Source organism: Talpa europaea (assembly GCF_964194135.1).
Source record: "Talpa europaea genome assembly, chromosome: 1".
Lineage (NCBI taxonomy): Eukaryota > Metazoa > Chordata > Mammalia > Eulipotyphla > Talpidae > Talpa > Talpa europaea.
In genome coordinates, this window is record NC_140073.1 from 2680352 (window position 1) to 2701480 (window position 21129).

At 47.9% G+C, this 21129-nt stretch overlaps 1 protein-coding gene across 2 annotated transcripts in view; it reads left to right on the forward strand.

The window, feature by feature from the left end:
• Nucleotides 1-580: 580 nt before the first annotated feature.
• KMT5B (lysine methyltransferase 5B) overlaps nt 581-21129 on the forward strand; it is a gene marked incomplete at both ends in the record, with an annotated part of 30042 nt that continues 9493 nt past the window's right edge. The window contains 8 exons of one of the 2 annotated variants that reach the window (XM_084228409.1): nt 581-755; nt 8762-8909; nt 12315-12383; nt 16626-16791; nt 17114-17223; nt 18416-18582; nt 18856-18875; nt 18956-19092. In XM_084228409.1, coding sequence (XP_084084535.1) covers nt 596-755; nt 8762-8909; nt 12315-12383; nt 16626-16791; nt 17114-17223; nt 18416-18582; nt 18856-18875; nt 18956-19092 — 977 coding nt within the window. The remainder of the gene's footprint in view (nt 756-8761; nt 8910-12314; nt 12384-16625; nt 16792-17113; nt 17224-18415; nt 18583-18855; nt 18876-18955; nt 19093-21129) is intronic. The other variant, XM_084228408.1, reaches the window with a different exon arrangement.

Genomic DNA, 21129 nt, shown 5'->3' on the forward strand with positions numbered 1-21129 from the left:
CTGGGTTCAGTGCCGCCTGCGAGAAGACAGGAGAGTGGGGCCCAGCGGAGGCCGAGTGGGGCTGGAATAGCGGAGGAGGTGGAGGTGCCTGTTGGGGGACAGTTGTAAGCGCGTCCTCATCAAGCGCAGTTTTGATCTTTTTAGCCAAATGTGACTTTCACCCCGTGGATTCACCCGAAGTTCCTGTCACGGGACAGGGATCCGAAGTCAAGTGAAAACCAGCGGTTGTGTTTGTGTGGAATGTCATTTAGGGCTTGCCCAGGTAGCCATTTCTGTGGCTACTTAAAATCATTTATCACCCGTGCTCTGCTGAGTTTGTAAGAAGTCAGGAACCGGTTCTCACCGTGGGGGAGAGGGAGGGAGAGGGAGACCTGCAGGCCTCACAGCCGTCGTGGCCTTCAGAGGGTGGGACCTCAGTCTCCCGGTGACCTTCACACTTTGCGTCTTTCTCGGGTGGGTGAACGTGGCCTTTTATGTATTTACCTCCCCATTTTGTTTTTCATATTTTGTTTCTGTCAGGAGAGAACACTGAAATTACTCTCTAAGCTGTGTGAAGAGCGTGACTAAATGCACCTGGGCCAGGCTGTCCGGGGGCATGAAGTGGCTGGGAGAATCCAAGAACATGGTGGTGAATGGCAGGAGGAGTGGAGGCAAGTTGTCCAGTGACCCTCCGCAGACCCAGGCCAAGCCACAGCCCGCGGGCAAGGACGCCGTGAAGGCCGGCAGGGGCGTGGTGGAGCGGAGGTCGAGCAGATGTACGTACCGCCTCCCTGCGCCGCCGCTGTGGCGTGCGTTCTGGTCTTTGCTGTCGCCACGTGCCTGTTCTGTGTGCTCGTGGGTAACGGCGTGGGTTTTTTTATGGTTCCAAAGTCATGTCAGTTGCTATTCTCATCATGGTGAAAAACTCAATTTTAATGCTTGATGTGATGACCTTAATGATGCTTTTATACCCACAGCTGTATATGTTGTGGCATTTATAGCTCCATGTTTCATCTGTCCTACACAAATTTTTAAGCTACTGCTATTGAATTTCTTGTAAGTTCAGAGTGTATTTTTTTATATTTTATGTATATTTCTTTGAAAACTTAGAGTATTATAAATAATTAACTCTAACTTAACATGATTAATGGGAGTCGAGCCGCTTCACCAATCTTTGCCATTTCTTCTGCTTAGAGAGGGTGATCAGCGCTTGATCCTGGCAGTGATGCACTGTTGATAAGCAGTTACTTTCTTTTTACCCCTGTCGCTCTTGGTGAGACAAGGCTACTACTTGAGAGTTGGGGAAATTGTGGGTTTGACAGAGATTTCATAGTCAAGTGCCCTAGGGTGGGCATAAGCCTGAGTGGGCAGCGGTGTGAGCAGCGCCCAGCGTTTTGTGGCCATGGTGAGGGAGACCGAGTCTTCAGTGTCGTGCGTTTCCCGAGGCTAACTTGGCCTGAGCTGCTCTTGGAATTGGCGTGCTCCCCGTAGATTTGAATCAGCCTGGGGTTTGCTGGGTTACAGGTAGATTGCTCTGCTTCTGATTCACTTCCTCCTCTCATGGGCTGTGCTGGTCGTGGGTCCCAGGATGCCTGTAAGCTTTCTATCACGGATTTAGGTCACTGCTGCGTTAGGTGAGAACCTGAGACGGAATGGCTTCTCCTCCGCACAGGCCGCTCCCTCATCCTCGGAGTGTTTAGTGGGAACCTGAAGGAAGTATAGTGCCTACAGCAGGGCTGATGGTTCTGGCCAATGAATTAGGCAGCTCTTAAATTTGTTTTTTGGTCTTGCTCATTTTTAGCAAGTGGCTCTTGATCTACCTTTGTGCATTGTGATGCAAAAAGGTCTTAATTAGTTTACTTTGTTGGAGAAAAATTAGAATGAGAAAATCAACATTATATAGACTACACTTTGCCAAGCGTAGGTAGAGTCAGAGGAAGATGTTGGAAAAAGCCGAGAGTGTAAAGGTGGATAGAGTCCTGCTAGGTGTTACCAGGCAAGAATGGTGCAGAGTGAGAGACATGGTGAGTAGAATAGGGAGTACAGAGTAGTGTTCCTCTGTAGGGGAGCTGCGGTGACTTCATCTGACATCAGAGCCCCACCATACACGGTGAGAAGGCTAAGTTGAAATGAGAAAAATATAATTCAGCAATAATTTGGAGACTTCAGTATCCACTTTCAGTTGTGCTTAGAATAGCTAGGCAGAAGATCAACAAAATGCAAATGGTCTGGGCCTCCCTGGTGACACAAGGGGTTAAGTGTCAGCAGTATCAGGCTATCGGCAGCCTCTGCAACATGAGTTTGATCCCCAACCAGGGAGCTACCCACATGGTGCAGCAGACCTCTCCTGTCTTGCCCACTGCTCCCAGCAGTGGATTTCAGTAGATCTGCCTGTTCTGCTCCCCCCACTGTCTCTGGTGAATACTCTCAGCCCCCACACCTCTGGCCTTCACCCTAGTTCTTGTATGCATAAATAAATAAAAATAAATCTTTTTAAAAAGAAAAGAATGGTCACAGTGGAGTAGAATTGGAAATGGACAGAAATTTGGGAAATTCACAAATAGAAACTAAACAACACATTCCAAAATAACCAGTGAGCCAAAGAAGAAATCATAAGAGAAATGGAGAATACTTGAAGTTGAATGAAAAGGAGAATGTAATGTATCAAAATGGATGGGGTGCAGTAAAGCAATACTTAGAGGAACAGTTATAGTTGTGAATGTCTAGTTGGCAAGACAAGAAAGATCTTGATCAGTAACCTAACTTTTCACTTTAACTCATCAGAAAAAGAAGAGCAAACTGAACCCAAAACATGAATGAAGGAAATAATAGAGTAGAATTTAATAGGATGGAGAACAGAAAGACGAAAAAGTCAACAAAACTAAAAGCTGATTCTTTGAAAAGAGCAACAAAATTGGCAAATCTTTAAGTGAGACTGGTCATGAAAGAGAGGAGACCCCAGAATCAAGAATGATAGTCCCAACACTATACGTAAGAATATGGAGATACCACAAATAAAAATAAAAACAGGTCTATCATTCGATTTCTGGGTGTATTACCGAAAGGAAATGAAAACAGGAATTCAGTGAAATAAATGTTTATCGCAGCATTATTCACAGTAGGTAGGCTGTAGGAACCGCTCAGACGTCCGTCAGTAGACAAGTGGATAAACAATGGAGTGTAGATGCGCAGTGGAATATTACTCAGCCACGAGAACGGAACCGCGTGAATGGATGAGCACCTTATACAAAGAGACACGTCCGACAGACAAGTACTGTATGATGCCACATATATGTGGCATCGAATCTGTTTAGGGAAGAAAAAAAAAATAGTAAAATGGTAATAGCAGAAAGGTGTGGGGGGAAAAGATTGAGCACGTTTAAGGTACAAACTTGTAATAATTTCTAAAATAAGCCATAGGCTGCATAGAGTAAGTACATTGAATATAATTGTGTAATGTGAAAAGCATTACAACAGCAGTCATAAGTTTACCAAAGTAACATGCTGTACACCTTAAAGTCACACAAAGTTACTGCCTATTTTATCCAGTCAGAAAAAAGAAACAACAATGAAAGGTCTGATGTGACAGGCTTGTAGTAGTACTGTGAATAACCACATACCAACAGTCAACAGTGTTGACTTAAAATTGGCAAATTCCTATAAAATAACAAGCTATCTGGGCCTCCCCGGTGGCGCAGCGGTTGAGCGCTGGGTTGCGAAGCTGCCCGAGGCCTCTGCAGCGCCGGTTCGATCCCCAGCTGTTCCCCGGCCACTAGAGGAGGGTCCCACATGGTGCGCAGACCTCTCCTGCCGCCCCCTGCTCCCCTCAGCGGTGTACTTCGGTCCTTCTGCCTGTTCTGCTCCCCGCTCTGGCTCTGGTGAATTCTCTCACCCTCCCGCGCTTCTGACTGTACCCAGGGCAAAATTTATTCAAGAAGAGGGCCTCCCAGGTGGCGCAAGGGGTTAAGCACCGCACTATGAAACTATCCACAGTCTCTGCAGCACCAGTTTGATCTCTGGCCAGCCAGGGAGCTACCCACATGGCGCAGCAGACCTCTCCTGTCTCACCCGCTGCTCCCTTCAACAGTGTACTTCAGTCTGTCTGTTCTGTTCCCACTTTGTCTCTGGTGAATCCTCTCACCCACCCGCCCGCCGGCACCTCTGGCCTGTATCCCAGCTCTTGTATGCATAAGTAAATAAATCTTAAAAATTATTCAAGAAGAAATGCAAAATCTGAAAAAACCAAGTGACAAAATTGACTCAGTAATTAAAAAAAAACTCTACCTACAAAGGAAGTCTCAGGTCCGGATGGCTTTATTGATGAATACAGTGGGTATTTAAGTCAGAATTCATACCAGTTCTTCAGAGACTGTTCCAGAAATGCATAGGAAGGGAACACTTTCCTGATTCATTTGATGAGGCCAGTATTAACCTGCTATTAAAACCAGAGACATCACAGAAAAAGGAAACCACCCATCAGTGTGTCTGATAAATGTGGGCATAGTAGTCCTCAGCAAAACCAAATCCAGCAACAAATGATAAGGATTCTGCAGTATCACGAAGTGGGATTTGTGCTGGGAACGCAAGGTTGGTTTGGCTTCTGAAAACCAGTCAGTGTAATACATCATAGCAACAGGATGAAAGACACAAACCACACGATTATCCCCACAGGCGCAGGATAAAAACACTACACACGGGAGGAACCGCAGGTAATCCCACAACTTGGGCTGTGCACCAGCCCACAGCTAATGTCATCTTTATTGATGAAAGACTAAATGGTTCCCTGTAAGGTCAGGAATGAGACTACCTGTTCTCACCACTTTTATTCTAACCACAGCAGTACGGCAAGAAAATGAACTTACAGAATCATCCAAAATGGAAAGAAAGAAGTTAAACAATCTATGTAAGAATGACATGATTAGAAATCTTAAAGAATTCGCTAAAAAGGGCCTCCCCGGTGGCGCAGCGGTTGAGCGCTGGGTTGCGAAGCTGCCCGCAGCCTCTGCAGTGCCGATTCGATTCCCGGCTGTTCCCCGGCCACTAGAGGAGGGTCCCACATGGCGCGCAGACCTCTCCTGCCGCCCGCTGCTCCCCTCAGCAGTGTCCTTCGGTCCTTCTGCCTGCTCTGCTCCCCGCTCTGGCTCTGGTGAATTCTCTCACCCTCCCGCGCTTCTGACTGTACCCAGTGCTTGTGTAAATAAATAAATCTTTAAAAAACTACTTAGAACTGATGAGTTCAGCGAGTGATACAAGGTCAATATACAAAAATCGAGTATATTTCTTGTGATAGATGATCCCAAAATTTCATTTACAATGGCATTAGAAAGAATAAGTCATTGGCAATAAATTTAATGATATGTGTAAAACTTATGTTCTGAAAACTGAAACATTGTTGAGGGAAATTAAAGAAGACATAAATGAGACACCATCCATGTTTGTTTGGAAGACAGTATTGTTCACGTTAGATGACTGTGTCCTTGTCAAAATCTCAACTGACATCTTTGCAGACATCAAACTAATTTAAAATTTTTACTGGAAATCCAAGGAGCCCAGAATAGCAAGAGCAGGCTTGAGAAAGAACAGCCTTGGGGCACTCGCACACCTTGATTTTGAGCTATCTTGGGTCAGTGGCAGGAGTCAAGGTGGTGTTGGGTGGCAGGTGCATGGGCTTTTGGGGTAGGCTTGAGAGTCAGAAGTGAGCCACATGCTTGCCGTCAGTTGATTTTTGATAAGGACGGAGACACGTGGGGAAAGAATGAAAAACTGGATAGGGAAAAGATTGAAATTGGGCCTGACTCACGCTGTGTAAAAACTCTCAAAATGAATTAAACACTTTAAAAGTTAAAACTTTAGGCCTCCCCGGTGGCGCGGCGGGTTGAGCGCAATGCTGTAAAGCTGTCCACAGCCTCTACAGTGTGGTTTCGATTCCTGGCTGGCCAGGGAGATACCCACATGGTGCGGCAGATGTCTCCTGTCTCGCCCGCTGCTCCCCTCAGCAGTGTATTTCATCAGTCTGCCTGTTCTGCTCCCCGCTCTGTCTGGTGAATTCTCTCACCCTCCTGCGCGTCTGGCCTACACCCCAGATCTTGTGTAAATAAATCTTTTTAAAAACAAACTTTAAAGCTCCCTAGAAGAAAACATAGGTCTATATATCCATGATTTGGGACTAGGCAGTGGTTTCTTGGATTTGACACTTGAAAGCCCAAGGAACAAGAAGGGAAAAAAAGATTAATTGAAATTAAAATTGTAGAATTCTGGGCCTCCCTGATGGCATAGTGGTTAAATCTCAGCAGTATCACCGTTGTGGCCTGAGTTTGATCCCTGGCCAGGTTGCAGACCTCTCCTGTCTCCCCACTGCTCCCCTCAGCAGTGGATTTCAATCTGCCTGTTCTGTTCCCCAATCTGTCTCTGGTGAACTCTCTCACCCCTGCACCTCTGGCCTGTACCCCAGCTCTTCTATGCATAAATAAATAAAGCTGTAAAATTCTTGGTTTAGGGGAAACTATCAAGAACGTAAAATGGGGCCTCTCTGCTGGTACAAGGGGTTAAGATGCAACCTGTGAAGCTGTCCGTAGCCATTGCAGCACGAGTTCGATCCCCTGCTGGCCAGGGAGCAATCCACATGGCACAGCAGACCTCTCCTGACTTGCCCACTGTTCCCCTCAGCAGTGTACTTCTGTCAGTCTGCCTGTTCTGCTCCCCGCTCTGTCTCTGATGAATCCTTTCAGCCCCCCCATAACTCTGGCCTGTACCCCAGCTTCTGTACACATGAATAAATAAATATTAAAAAAAAAAAAAGGTAAAATGACACGTCACAGAAAGAGGGACAATTTTTTCAAATTTCAGAGTCTGGTAAGGGACTGATAACCAGAAAGCTGTAAGTTAGCAGAGAGTGACAAACCCCACTTAGAAATGGGCAGGGGTCTGAATAGACAGGTGTGTCAGATGGCCTGAACTCAAAACGCTCAGAATCATTAGTCATTGGGAAGTACAAAAATCATACCCACAAAGCACCACTCAACGACCACTGGCACGTCCGGCGTCAAAGAACAATGATAAGTACCGGAGATGATCCGAAGAACCAGAGCCTCCTGCTGCTGCTGGGAACGTGAAGTGGTGTGGCCGCTCTGGAGCACCGTCGGGCAGCCCGCAGAAGGCTAGGCAGAGTCACCGTGTGGGCCACAGGCCCAAGAGCTTGCGTGAGTGCTCACAGGAACATCAATAATGCCGAAAGTGGAAGCCCGTGAAAAAGGACCAAATGAGGCCCTTCCTTAGCCACGAGGAGTGAAGCCCTGGCGTGTGGCATGACGTGAGCTAGCCTTGGGAGCACGCTGCTGTGGGAAGGGGGCCAGCGCAAAGCCCCCCAGCTCTGGGGCCCATCTGCGTGGGATTTGTAGGCCAACCAGCTCCTGGGGACAGAAGGCAGGTGCACTGCACTGGAGGGGCGCGCAGGTGACCACCGAGGGCCACAGGGTCTCTTTGTGGGTGATGGTTACACAACCCTGTAAATAACCTTAAAAACCATCGAATTGTGTGCTTGAAATGGGTGGATTTTATGGTACGTGGACCATATTTTTAAGAAGTTTTAGGGCCTCCCCTGGTGGCACAGCAGTTGAGCGCTGGGCTGCGAGGCTGCCCGCGGCCTCTGGAGTGCCGGTTCGATCCCCGGCCTCCGGCGAGGGTCCCACCAAAAAAAAAAAAAAAAAAAAGTTTTAAAAAATAATGACAGCTGTTCACATATGTCAAGAATTTAACTACAAAGCATACAGCTCCCCTTTGGCAGGGAATTACAGTTAAGTGTCTATTTAATTTTTTGAAAGAGGGGCTGAAAAGGTCCCATCTCTCACTGTCTCTCATTCTTCCATGTCTTCATTTTGAGAGACTTGCTCTGTCTGCCGGGGCCTCAGTGCCGCCCATGCTGGCCCCTGAAAAGACTCCGTGACGTGGGCTTGTGGCTCAGGTCAGCTCGGGTGGAGTTCCACTCAAACAGTCCCTCTCCTTTCCGTTTTTCTTCCACAGTGAAGCCCAGTTACATGCCGTCCGCTCCAGTATGTTGAATAGACAGGCCAGGAAGTCACCATGTAAGTGCTAGATTGAGTAATAGCAGATGCTGTTTCTATAAAGTTTTATAAAGATCCTATTTCAGTTGCTTCCCTATTTTTATCCATTCACTCAAAATCTGTTTCACGCAGGTTAGTTAGAAATAGTCCTGTCGGTCTCTCCACTTCTTTCCCCGCTTGTACTCCAGCTCTTGTGGCAGACAAGCTCGTCAGCCTCTGGGCCTCTGTTACCAGGATGTGGGGGTGGTGAGTGCTCATTCGCCCAAAATGGGGCACCTGGCATGAGTGAGCCCCTCAGGACTTTTTCCGGCAGTGGAGATGACCCTGCGGCACTTTCTGCAGAGTGTCTATGTCGCGTCTTTGTCACCCTGGTGCCCTCAGCCCAGCCTGAAGCGGCCCTTCTGCTCCCTTGCTGTGGTGGTGAACCCTGCCCCGCCATCTCTCAGCTGTTCTCGCGGGGAGGCAGGGGTCAACCACCCAGACTCATTCTGGGAAGCCTGGTGATAGTGTCAGTAGCTACTAGGAGTGCTCTTTTTCACTGGACTACTTCATTGTATTTGGTTTTCTGTTCATGTGAAAGGTTCTTAATTCTTGATTATTATGACTGAATAAAATAATTTCACTTCCTGATTATTAGCTTAAGCTGGTAATAGAGCAAAATGGTTTTTAGGTAGAGTTCAGTACTTTTCAATTTGAGTTACTTTTCTTTTTTTCCCCCACAGGCAATGGTAGTTCTGGATTCGAAGGACAGAGTCGATATGTACCATCTTCTGGAATGTCTGCCAAGGAACTGTGTGAAAACGATGACCTGGCAACCAGTTTGGTTCTTGATCCCTATTTAGGTTTTCAGACACACAAAATGAATACGAGGTAATTTTAAGTCTTCGTCCTGAATGGAACAGATGATGTTGAATTTAAGAAAACAGATGGTAATTTTACTTTTAGTCCAAATTTGACTTGCATTAAAGGAAAGTCCTTTGCTTTAGAAGGGCTTCCTGTGTGTGAGCCAAGAAAGCAGCAGGAGCCGCAGAGTCTCGTTACTTTTAATTCCGTGTTCCTGTTTTATCTCAGGGTATTTTTATTAAAATACAAAGCTGGAGAAGCATCTTCGTATTCTATTTTAAATGCTGATGATAGTCTTCTCAGTTGAAAGAAGAATGTTTCAAGCATCCTATAACCTTGGAAATGTGTTTGTTGTCTTTTCTGCTCGAAGTAGGTTACATCGGGGCTTTTCCATGACTTCATTACAGATTTTTCTTCCTTTAAATAATTGATGCTCTACGAGGGAATTTTGCCACCATGTTTATTTAATCTTTGTGAATCAGCTAATCGTTGCAGGGTGAATATTTTGGACTACATGTCAGTGTGTTCCATATACAAGCAAGAAAATAACTAAGTGCCAGATTGAATATATCAGGTGCTGTTTTTATAAGGTATTATTAGGTCTCTTGTTGTCTGTCATCCTTTAAATTCTTTTGGGCTAACTCTCTTAAATATCCTCTCTCCCCCAGAAAGGCCCTTAGGTGAATTCATGGTTGACTCTGCCACCAAATACAAAGTGGTGTTGGTGGTGTTTGGCTTTTTTTTTTTTTTTTTTTACAACTTTGTCTCTTAACCTCCATGGCAGAAGGTCTTCAGGTCAGCTGGAAACCCTAACAGCAGTGGGGTGGAGTAAAGAGCAAGTCCTGGGCCCCTGCTCGTGCCCCCTCTACATGTTGGCACTGGCTTTGTAGCTCCGGAGCCGGTGCAGCCCAGAGGGACTTGGTCACCAGGCGGATGGTTGGGCAGTCACCGGTAGTTGGGGAAGGAGGGTGAGTAGAGGTGATCAGAGGAATGTATTTATTCTAATTCCAGAAAAAAAAATGAAGCAGAAATGTGCCTTTGGTATTTTCATGTAATTTGCTGTTGTTGTATATCTTTATTTACCAAAATGAAAAGTTGGAACAGGCTTGAGAGATTGTTTAACTCTCTGCCTGCCAGAGAGATGGGTGGCTGAGTTTCCTGGGGAGGCAGGTGGAGGCCTGCGCAGGAAACCAGCGGGATTGGGCGCCGCTTGTCCACCTGGACTCTGGTTGCATCACATCAAGTCCATTTCCCTTTTTTCCCAGTGACACTGAGCCCACCAGAGCGCTCCTCTTCTGAGAGGATGCTGCCAGTATTGAAGTCATATTTCAGCCTCTGTTTCGGCAGAGTTAAAGAAATGTGAATGACTGTTGCATATACTAGCCTGGTGGTGTTCGGGGTATGTCACTGCAAAACCCGTGCTTACGACTTGAAGTTTTCAAGAAAGAGCCATCATGCCTTGTATATACTGAAATAGGAAAGCATTCTGTCAAAATGACAAAGTTTTGGTGTCTTAGGAAAGAATTTCATGTCTTCAGAAACCCCCATACTTTATTTCAGAGATTAACAAGAATTTGCCAGAATGTTGACTTCCTCAGTTTCAAAGATGATACTTTATTGAAAATCTACAATGTTTTATTGGAATAACCATAAATACTTCTTAAATTATTAGCTTAGACTTCTTTCTTTTTAAAAAAAAAAAGATTTATTTGTTTATTTATACAAGCACTGGGTACAGTCAGAAGCGGGAGGGTGAGAGAATTCACCAGAGCCAGAGCAGGGAGCAGAGCAGGCAGAAGGACTGAAGTACACTGCTGAGGGGAGCAGCGGGCAGCAGGAGAGGTCTGCGCGCCATGTGGGACCCTCACCAGGTATCGAACCTGGAGCTGCAGAGGCTGCGGGCAGCTTCACAGCCCAGCACTCAACTGCTGCGCCACCAGGGAGGCCCTAGACTTCTTTCTTTTGGGCTGCAAAATAAGTGATTAGAAATGTGATTGGGGGGCCTCCCCCGTGGCGCAGCGGTTGAGCGCTGGGTTGCGAAGCTGCCCGCAGCCTCAGCGGCACCGGTTCAATCCCCGGCTGCTTCCCGGCCACCGGAGGAGGGTCCCACATGGAGCGCAGACCTCTCCTGCCACCCGCTGCTCCCCTCGGCAGTGTACTTCGGTCCTTCTGCCTGCTCTGCTCCCCGCTCTGGCTCTGGTGAATTCTCTCACCCTCCCGTGCTTCTGACTGTACCCAGTGCATGTATAAACAAAACAAACAAACAAATAAATAAATAAATAAATAAACATGCCTCTGTTTAAAAGAAAAAAAGAAATGTGATTGGGGCCTTCCTGGTGGCCTAGGGGTTATGTCTCAGCGCTGTCACCACCACAGCCCAGCACTGTGACCTGAGTTCGATCCCTGGCCTGAGAGCTGACCCACATTTGGTGCAGCACACCTCTCCTGTTTCCCGGCAGCAGAGTATTTCAGTAGATCCACCTGTTCTGCCCCACTCTGTGTCTAGTGAATCCTTTCACCCCCCTGCACCTCTGGCCTACACTCCAGTTCTTCTACCCAAAAATAGATAGATAAAATCTTTAAAAAAAAAAAAAAAAAGGATTCCTTTAAAAAGAAATGTGGTGGCGTCTGGATTTGAATCCTCCATGCTGCATGTGCAGTTTGTTTAATTGGTCTCCTTGGCCTCCTGTTGACACATCTGTAATTCGATTGTCATTTTTTGGTTCCTCTTCCTCCCTTCTCCTCTCAGTACACCATCAGGGCAGTGTCAGAGCAACAGGTGTCCAGTCATCTGAGGGTTTCCACACTGACTCCATGCCCTGCTGCTTCCTGACAGCAACTCGGGGCTGTGGTGCAAACTCCCAGAAACAGGAAAACCACAATAGGAATTCCATCTTATTGGGGAAAACGTCTGTTTAGTTGACCTTCGTCAATCATGAAGTTTAAATTCTTCCTTTTAACCTGAGAATAAAGTGAGCTGGACAGGAAGTAACTGGCAGAGAAATGAGCAGTGTCATCTCAGGACCCCTTCCCTCAGGGACTGCTCGTGGCTTTCCCAGTTGGTGGTATGTCCTGCGCTGTCACCAGCTGATTTTCATTTTACTTTGTTTTTGCTTGTTTATATCCACTGTTGGGCATGAATTTATGAATCACTTTCAATGTCATTTTAAAATTAAGTGCTTGCCTAGAATGCATAAGGGAGCTTTCAGAGCCTTCTAACTTGGTACACTCAGGTAAATGATGTTACGTGGGAAGAGTTCCCACATTCTGGTTCCACCGTCGCACCGAGCCTGCCCCTGGCTCTTGCGGTTCTTGCTTGTCACAGCATTGTAAGGGTTTCTGCTGCAGCTAACGTAAGTCTGTTTGGAAATTACAAATGCAAATTGTACAATTCATTGTTTATTGTTGTTGTTTGTTTTTGCATTTATATAGCGCCTTTCCTTCGAGGAGCTCAAGGCATTTTTCAAAACCTGACAGTTTTCCTCACAACAACCCTGTGAGGTAGGTAGAATGCATTGCAAGCAATAATAAGACACAACTAACCTTTCCGCCTTTCTGACATGTGTTTGTGTGAAATGATTGGCGGTGTCGGCATCAGTGAGGACTTTAGAGCTTCTTGCAAACCTTTAACTCTGTTGGGTCTTCATAATAGCTGTATTGAAAAAACCACTTGTGCTCCGGGGCAGGGGAGTTTTAAGAGAAATCACCCATCGGAGTGACCAGGCCAGCACCCTGACTCCGCCAATTGTGTCCTGGGTTGCTTTTCGGGTAGCGAAGGAATGAAGAGCTGTGGCCCCGGCGGGATCCTCGCAGCTCGCTGTCAGCGTGTAGCTGGCTCCTCAGTGTGCTGTAGCCAAGTGACTGCGTGGTTGTCTTGTTTTACATCTTAAGTATTTGAGCATTTTCCTTTCTTCCTCTCCTCCCTTGCTCCTTCCCCCGCCCCCCTCCGCTCCCCTCCGTGCATCAGCTCGTGCTTATGCACGCTGGCGGTTGGGCACTGCGACTTCCCTTCATTGCCACAGTGGTCTCTTGGGTTTGGAAACAGAAAAAACAAATAGCAAGAAAACCTGGGAAGTCTCTGGAAAGAGTGGGGACCAGGTGTGTGGGGTGTGAATTCTTGTGTTGTTTTCTGCCTTTTTTAATTATAGATGATTGTAAATGACCTATTTTTAAGAAATTCTTAGACCGGCCATAGATCAGAGTCGTTGGTTTATTTAAAATAGCAAATGTATTAAGAGAGGGAGGAGAGGTGTATTGGTTTGGAAATGCTAGATACCTGTTTCTCCTGCCTCCCCAGCTGTCCCTTCTGCCACCTCAACGTGAGGATACTTACCTGCATCCGCCCCTTTCTGGACTCTCAGTCCAGCAGCTGGCGCTGCTGTGCCCCAGCTCGCTGAGGCCAGGTCCTGCCCGGGTGTGGAAGGACACCAGAGGGCGCTAGCGGCAGGGGGAGGGGATGTGGTCCTGGGCACCTCCCTGACAGCCCTGGTGAGACAGGAGGGCTTAGATGGTCAGTTTCCTTCCAGCTTTAAGAACCATGGTGTGGGCCTTCCTGGTGGCACAGGGGGTTAAGACGTAACCTATGAAGCTCTCCGCAGCCACTGCGGCCCAAGTTCGATCTCAGGCTGGCCAGGTTGCTATCCCACATGGCGCAGCAGACCTCTCCTGACTCACCCACTGCTCCCCTTTGCAGTGCATTTCAGTCAGTCTGCCTGTTCTGCTCCCCTCTGTCTCTGGTGAATTCTCTCACCCTCCACGCCTCTGGCCTGTACCCCAGTTCTTGTATGCATAATTAAATAAATCTTAAAAAATAAATAAATAAAACAAGGTTGCAGAGAGCTCTCTGCAGCCTGTATGGGAGATTCCGAGCATTTGTTGAGGAGAGCACCACCTGTTTTAATCCTCAGTAATAGAATATTAGTGCCTTTTGCTCCGGCCCGAATATTTGCAAGTCTTACATTAAGTAAGATTTCTCCATTTCTAAGTGAAATGGAGGCTCTTGCTAGTGGGCAGAGAGGGACAGTTTGGTGGGGGGGTTTGTGTTGAAGCCGGGAGAAACCGGGGGGCACGGCTTCGCGTGCTGTCGCCTGCTGCCAGCTCGGCCTCATTGATAGCTGAGCTGAGGGGCCCCACAGGCTCCATGCGGCTCGACTCTCGGGAGGTGCTCCCACTGCTCTGACAGCCGACCCATAGCCTGTGCCGCCTTCCTACTCCCAGGAGCCGGGCTGGACTCAGCGGTGGCTCTGGTGTGCTCGTAGTCATGCTTGAGGCTGTTGGAACAGTGCCACCAGAGGCCTGCTCCACACGGCAGGTGCCGCCGGCGCTGCCTGTCCTTGTATCCCTGCCACTTGATGTGGTGAGTCAGTCGCTGTGTTTGCTCCGTGAATGGTCGCCTTCTGTCTACGATCCAGAACACAGTTCTGTCCACACAGGCTCTGCGTTGCTGGACGTGGTCGGCCGCACCTGACAGCTGCCCGATTGTCTTGTTGGCCCCTCGTCTGCATGGATCCCAGGAAGGGTTGAGTTGGGGTTCTCGTCTGGGCAGAACCACAAGGTGGCTCCAGGGAGATGGTTTACTGTGACCCTGCAAGCTTGGAGCCTTCCACAGTTCTGCTGATCGCTTACTGCTGTGGTGATGGTTCTCTGCTGCCACATCTGACAGCTTGAACCATTAAAGACATTCCGAATTATTTAAAGGACGTCTGTTCTTCTGTCTGCGAGGGCTGAGCGCTGATTGATTGAAATGGAAAATAAAGCAGGACATTGTCCATTTCTTCCTATAGCATCTTTAGGATGCTTTTGATTCTTCCAGATAGTTCTGCTTAGCAGTCGCAAGAGCTGGCCAGCACCGGAGTCTAGCCAGGGCATTCCTGGGAGTCAGCATGTGCTTCGGTAACTGGTGTCTCATCCGGCATTGCTGGCCACTGTCTGGCGCCGTGTTCCCTCTTCCTTGTTCTGGGCCCCGCCTGTGGCTGGCAGCTGCCTTGGCCCCGTTGATCTCTTTGAATCCAGCTGTGTTAGGGTTTTCTGCTTAGACCCTCTCCCCTGCTGCTGCCTCTTGATTCTTTCCTGCCCGTGGAAGGTCCTGCTTTTTCCTTGTTAAGCTGCATTCATCGCTTTCTCCACTGCCTGTATCCGTGTCAACTCCAAAAACTTGCCCGACAAGCCTCACGCCTTGGGGGTGTTTTCTGTGCTCAGTGCAGGTCTCACCACAGCTGCACACTGGCACCCTGCATGTGGTGGTGCCTGCTGTTCCCTCCAACTTTCCAGTCAAGGACAGGTGCTTGTCTGTCTCTTTACGTTTTTGCCACAGCACCTAATAAATAATCCTTTGCAAAATGTTGTGGCTCAAAATCTTGCTGAAATGTTAGGAATATGTTTGTGGTCGCTTACCTAAGAAAGCTTAGCTTGATGCACCTCTGCTCCCCAGGGCTGTGTGGCGTTTCCACGTCAATGAGATGTACCGTTTTAAATGTTAACAATGAGATGTTGCATGGTTGAAATATTTCTTTCCTGGAGCCACTAGTATTTCCTAATGTATTTAATTTGAACAGCAGTTGCTAATTCCTTTTTTTGTTGAATGCTTTTTAAAAATGAAATCTTTGGGCCTCCGCTGGTGGCACAGTGGTTGAGCGCTGGGTTGCGAGGCTGCCCGCAGCCTCTGCAGCGCCAGTTCGATCCCCGGTCACCGGCGAGGGTCCCACCAAAAAAATAAATAAAATAAAATAAAAATGAAATCTGTAGTGCCTCCCTGGTGGCGCAGGGGTTAGTCTCAGCACTATGAAGCTGTTCCCAGCCTGAGTTCGATCCCAGCCGGGGAGCCACCCACAGGGTGCAGCAGACCTTTCCTGTCTCCCTGCTGCTCCCCGCTCTGTCTCTGGTGATTCCTCTCACCCCCTGCACCTCTGGCCTGCACCCCAGTTCTTGTATGCGTAAATAAGTAAATAAATAAATCTTTAAAAAAGAAAGATTTATTTGGGAAAGTAAACCAAATGATATTGATGTGAGAAGAAAGTTAAAGACTAAGACCTTCTGCCTTAATCGGAGCCTGGGTGTTGTTGAGAGCACGGTTTTCAGAGGAGTCTTCCAGGCTTGTCTGCCTGGGACAGAGGTTGTATCAGGTCCAGCCCTGTGGGGAGCTGTTCGAGGCCCAGTTACACAGTAGAAGCTATGACAGAAGCTTTGAGAAAATTCTACCCCGACAGTTTTCCTTCTCATCAGCAGGATAGAGTCATGGCGAGTTGTACATTTCGCTCTCCTCCTGGTCCCTGAAAGCAGTTCAAGGTTAACTCAGTGGGGCTGTTGCAGGGCCTGGCTGGCTCCGTGGGGTCCTGCCTGTGCACACCGGGGCTGGCTCTGTCTGTGGCTGGGTTTCGTTTGGTTTGTCTTCCTTCTGGAGTCATTGCCACGCACTCCTGGCTTGATTGCTGCACGCTTTAAAAACTCTTGTTCTCTTGATTACTTAGGCTTTATTCCACATCTTTCATTTTGTACTTTCCAAAGTAGGTGACTAGGGTGAGCCCGGAACAGACAGCTTTCATTTGAATCATCTGGTCACCCTTCAGTTAATGAGATACAGTGGAATAAAAATACGAAAATACAGCTTGAAGAAAGCCTTCTGTTTCCTGGTGATCAGTATTGCTTGAGTTAGTGATTGTCAAGATTATTGGTGGTTCTTTTGTTGATCTTAACAGCACCCGAGCATGGGCAGAGAGATGACATTATTGTTTTGCTTTCTTGCAGATTTCGGCCTATTAAAGGAAGACAAGAAGAACTAAAGGAAGTCATTGAACGTTTTAAGAAAGATGAGCACTTGGAGAAAGCCTTTAAATGTCTGACTTCCGGCGAATGGGCCCGACACTATTTTCTGAACAAGAACAAAATGCAGGAGAAATTATTCAAGGAACATGTAGGTTTAAGATGAATACTGTCTGTCTGGACGAGAGTAAAGGGAACTGAAGCCTAAATTTTAGTCACATTGAAATTTTAAATCAACTTTCATAAAACCAATCAATGTGAAGATCTAATAACCCATGAGATTGTTTGTCCAAAGGGAAAAACTTCGTCACCTGAGTGAGGCACGTAGGGCTTTCACGGGTAACAAGGCCAAGCTGTGGGTCCTTGATGATCTTAAATGGTGGTGGTGGTGGTTGGCTTTTATAATTTTGAGAATGTCTAGCAGGGTAAGTAATTTAGCACAAAGTTAATACTAATTTTCTTTCCTGCTTTAGGTATTTATTTACTTGCGAATGTTTGCAACTGACAGTGGTTTTGAAATACTGCCCTGTAATAGATACTCATCAGAACAAAATGGAGCCAAGATAGTCGCAACGAAAGAGTGGTAACTGTTACACTAACGTAAACTTGTAAACTGTAAAGGGCTTTAGGGTTCTCTCTTGAGTTACTGTTTAAGTGCTAAGAAAGTTATGGGGAGGAATGAAACAGCGCTCCCCCAAAGGAGCCAGGGCTATGCTGGGGCCTGTGCCCCGCTGTGGGGACAGGATGGGAGGCTGGAGTGTGAAGCAGGCCAGAGCCTGTCTCCTCTGCTGTGGCTGCTGCCCGCATAGTGCGGAGCGGCTGGGGGTCAGGGCCAGGGTGGGCAGCCCGGTCTCCAGAGCCCTCTCCACCAGCCTGGGAGGAAGGTGAGTGTGAAATCTGAGTGATCCTAGGAGTCTCTCAGGTGGAGATTTCCCCTTCATTGCCTGCTCTAAGCATAACTATGTAGACTGCTTTGCCAGCTGAAATTAATAAAGCTGAGCCAGCTAGGAGGGCTAAAAGCTGTATTGGGGAGAGAGAACATGTAATTTATTCTCCTTTCCTCTTATGCGTGTTCCCTATATAATCTCACAGAAGAAACAGACACCCCCACACCCCCACAATATCACCCCAGTTGTTTTTATGGTAAAAATTTTAGGGTCGGGTAGCTGAAAATGGCTCGGGCCAAAAACATCCATCCAGGCCTCTTGCATGGGGATGCGTGTGCAGGTCTGGGGTTGATTCCTCAGCTTTGCGACTCCCTGTGCCGTGGAGAGGGTGCCATCTGCGGGGGGCGGGGCCGCGTGGCTGCTGAGCCTGCGCCATACTGGTCTAATCAAGGGCTGTGGATGTGAGCTGCGTGCCGGACTTGGTGTCGCAGTTCCCATTGACATGCCTTGTATTGATTCCCGACTGAAGAGCGTCTTGGTTATGTTGAGTTGAAATATATTATTAAAAATGACTTCACCTGGGTGGGGGGTGGTGACTTCACCCATTTCTGCTCGCTCAGTGTGGCCGTTAGAAGTGATTGGCAGTCGGAGTACAGCGCATTTCCATGGCGGGGGCATCACAGGACTGGGCCCCATGACCCTTCATGGCTCCTTGTCTGGCTCCGTGGTCAGCGTGTTGCATTCAGTGCCCCACGGACAGATGGGCCCCCTGGGAGGAGGACGGTCTTCTCAGTTCCCCGTGTTTGTGGGACAGGCTTTATTTGATTAAAAGAAGCCTTATTATTTATAATTGCTAGTAATTTTTAACACATCACATATTTTAAATAGGAAACGAAATGACAAAATAGAATTACTGGTGGGTTGTATTGCCGAACTTTCAGAAATTGAGGAGAACATGCTACTTAGACATGGAGAAAACGACTTCAGTGTCATGTATTCCACAAGGAAAAACTGTGCTCAGCTCTGGCTTGGTCCCGCTGCGTTTATAAACCATGGTAAGCTCTGCTTCTCAGGTGTTGGCCTGGCGTTGGGCTGTACTGCGAAAAATTAGAATGACCATATCAAACTGTGTAGAACCTGTATTACTCAACAGTGAAAATAGGAATATTTTTTCATCAACTTCTAAAAATAAATGTTGTCTAATTTGAGACCTAAACATCTATCAAAAGTTGTACAAGTGTATGGAAAGCTTATTTCAGGTTCTGTAATTGTTCGTGTTTCAGATCTTATCTACAGTTAATTGACTTTATCTTTTGGACATTTTTCAGATTGCAGACCTAACTGTAAGGTAAGCATGAACTTTCTCTATCTCCAGTATTTTATCTCTGCTGGAGGTGTGTGTTTCTCAATGCAGTCGCTTTATTTCAGTTTGTGTCAACGGGTCGAGACACAGCGTGTGTGAAGGCCCTAAGGGACATTGAACCCGGAGAAGAGATCTCTTGTTACTACGGAGATGGATTTTTTGGGGAAAACAATGAATTCTGCGAGTGTTACACTTGTGAAAGGTAAAGTACGAAGTAAGATGGGCGTGGACCTGCATCCCCTCCTCCTGGATCGGTGCGGGGGTGGGGGGGGTGGTGAGCGTCACATCCGTGCCTGGCACTGGGGCAGTGTGCGTGCCAGGCAGTGTGTAAGGAGCACAGGGCGCAGAGCCATGTGGGGTTCCGACGCCTTTAAAATCTCACTGTCCCCAGCTATTGTCTACATGAGTCAGGATACCAAGGTGCTTCAGGAGAGTGTGGGCACACCATGTGCACACGATGCCAGAGTGGGGTTGCCCCAAGTAGCAAGGGAAGTTCTGCTACCGAGAGTGTAGTGCCATAAGACCCCAAGGTTGCTGTGTGTGTGTCTCAGCCACGTCTTCTGGAACTTCTACGTTTAATACATAAATGTCATAATCCTTAAGTTCTGTCACTTAGTGAGAGACTTCTTTTATGACCCATCGAGATTCTGGAGTCTTTGCAGGGACCCCCCCAGTTGCCTTAGAAGGACACTGATTCACTTGGGTTGTTGTGTCGTCTGCATACAAGTCCCGGTTGTCCTAGCTCCTGCTGCTCCGTCACGGGGGTGCAGCTTGCAGGCCATGGAGCGAGTCCCCCTGGATCTGCTGAGCCCCTGCCATGGCCCTTCTGCTGTGCTGGGCGCTGCTAGGCCCTTAGCCCTTGGAGAAAGCCTGAGTGATGCACCCACGTCACAGCCACAGAGACTTGGGTCTCTGTGCACGGCTCAGCCTGACCTCATAGCTCTCTCTGCTTCCAGAGCTTTGCAGAGCGCAGAGATGGTCTGGCAGCGCAGTATCTCCTAATTAAAGTGGCCAATGGCAGCCCGCCACCTCACCACAGACGGGTGGGTTCCTCAGGGTGGGTTCCTTCTTTCTGGGGAGCCAGGGTTCCCCATGTGGCGAGAGGGCAGCAGCGTGCCCAGCATCTCCTCTCCCAGAATCGGCTGCTGCAGAGGACGCCAAGAGCACCTCTTCCCGGGGCTGCTGGCCTTCTGCCCCTTGACTCAGGGTTGGGGCTAAAATTTATTTTTATTTTTAAAAATCTTTTTCTACATGAAAAAATGGTTAAATATGCAACTGGTCAACAAAAGACTCTTCAACCCATGAAGAAGTTTAATTAACATTGAATAATGCTTTAAAGTCACTGTATCATGACAACGTGATGTGGTGGTTGAACCAGTCAGCCAAATGGGCTTCTGTGACTGCGTCTCGCTGGCATTGACCTTGCTCCGCTGGGCTGCTTGGTGCCCCGGTGGCCTCGCAAGCAGAACAGCAGCAGCGTTAGCACTCGCGGGGTTGCCAGGAGAGCTCGGTTTGCTGCTTCTCATAAAGCAGGTAGAGTAACACACAGTTAATGCTGCAAAACCATTTTTGGTTTCTGGTTATTTTCCCATTTGCAGGAACCCCCAGCTGAGGCGCCCTCAGAGAGGCGGAGATTTTTATCTTTTTCATTTACTGCTCTATCCGCAGAGCAGTCCCTGGCCCATAGTAGGTATGTGGTCAGCGAGTGTGTCCATGAGTGGAGCTGATGACTCGCTAAATACGTTTTTGGAATATGTGCTGAAAACGTGACCACAGAAGTCAGGGTTCCAGGCCAGGCCTGGGGAGACGCGCTAGCTGAGGGTGCCCGCACCGTCAAGTCCTTTGGCGGGCAGCTCTCTGTGAGCCCCACTTGGTGCTAGTCCGGTTTGTCCACGTGAGGAAAGGGTGTGCAGGCCTGGTCTGGGGCGCTGGGCTGCTGGCCCTTTGACCGTTTGAAGGGTTGGGTGCTGGTGTTCTGAAAATCTCTAGAACGCTAAACTGTGTCTTCACTCCAGAAAGTTGGTGAGAGTGTGGACTTGTCAGAGGAGCTCTTTCAGCTGTTCACCCAGTGTTGACTGAATTGATCGTTATGTCAGGCCTCATGTGAGCAGGCCTAGTGTGGGGCAGGCAACGAGGTACACACACATGCACACACACACACTCACACTGCACTAGCACCTGAGAGTGAGAGGAGGTGATTCGGTGATAACATGAGAGCGACTGTTCACGGGTGGCTGAA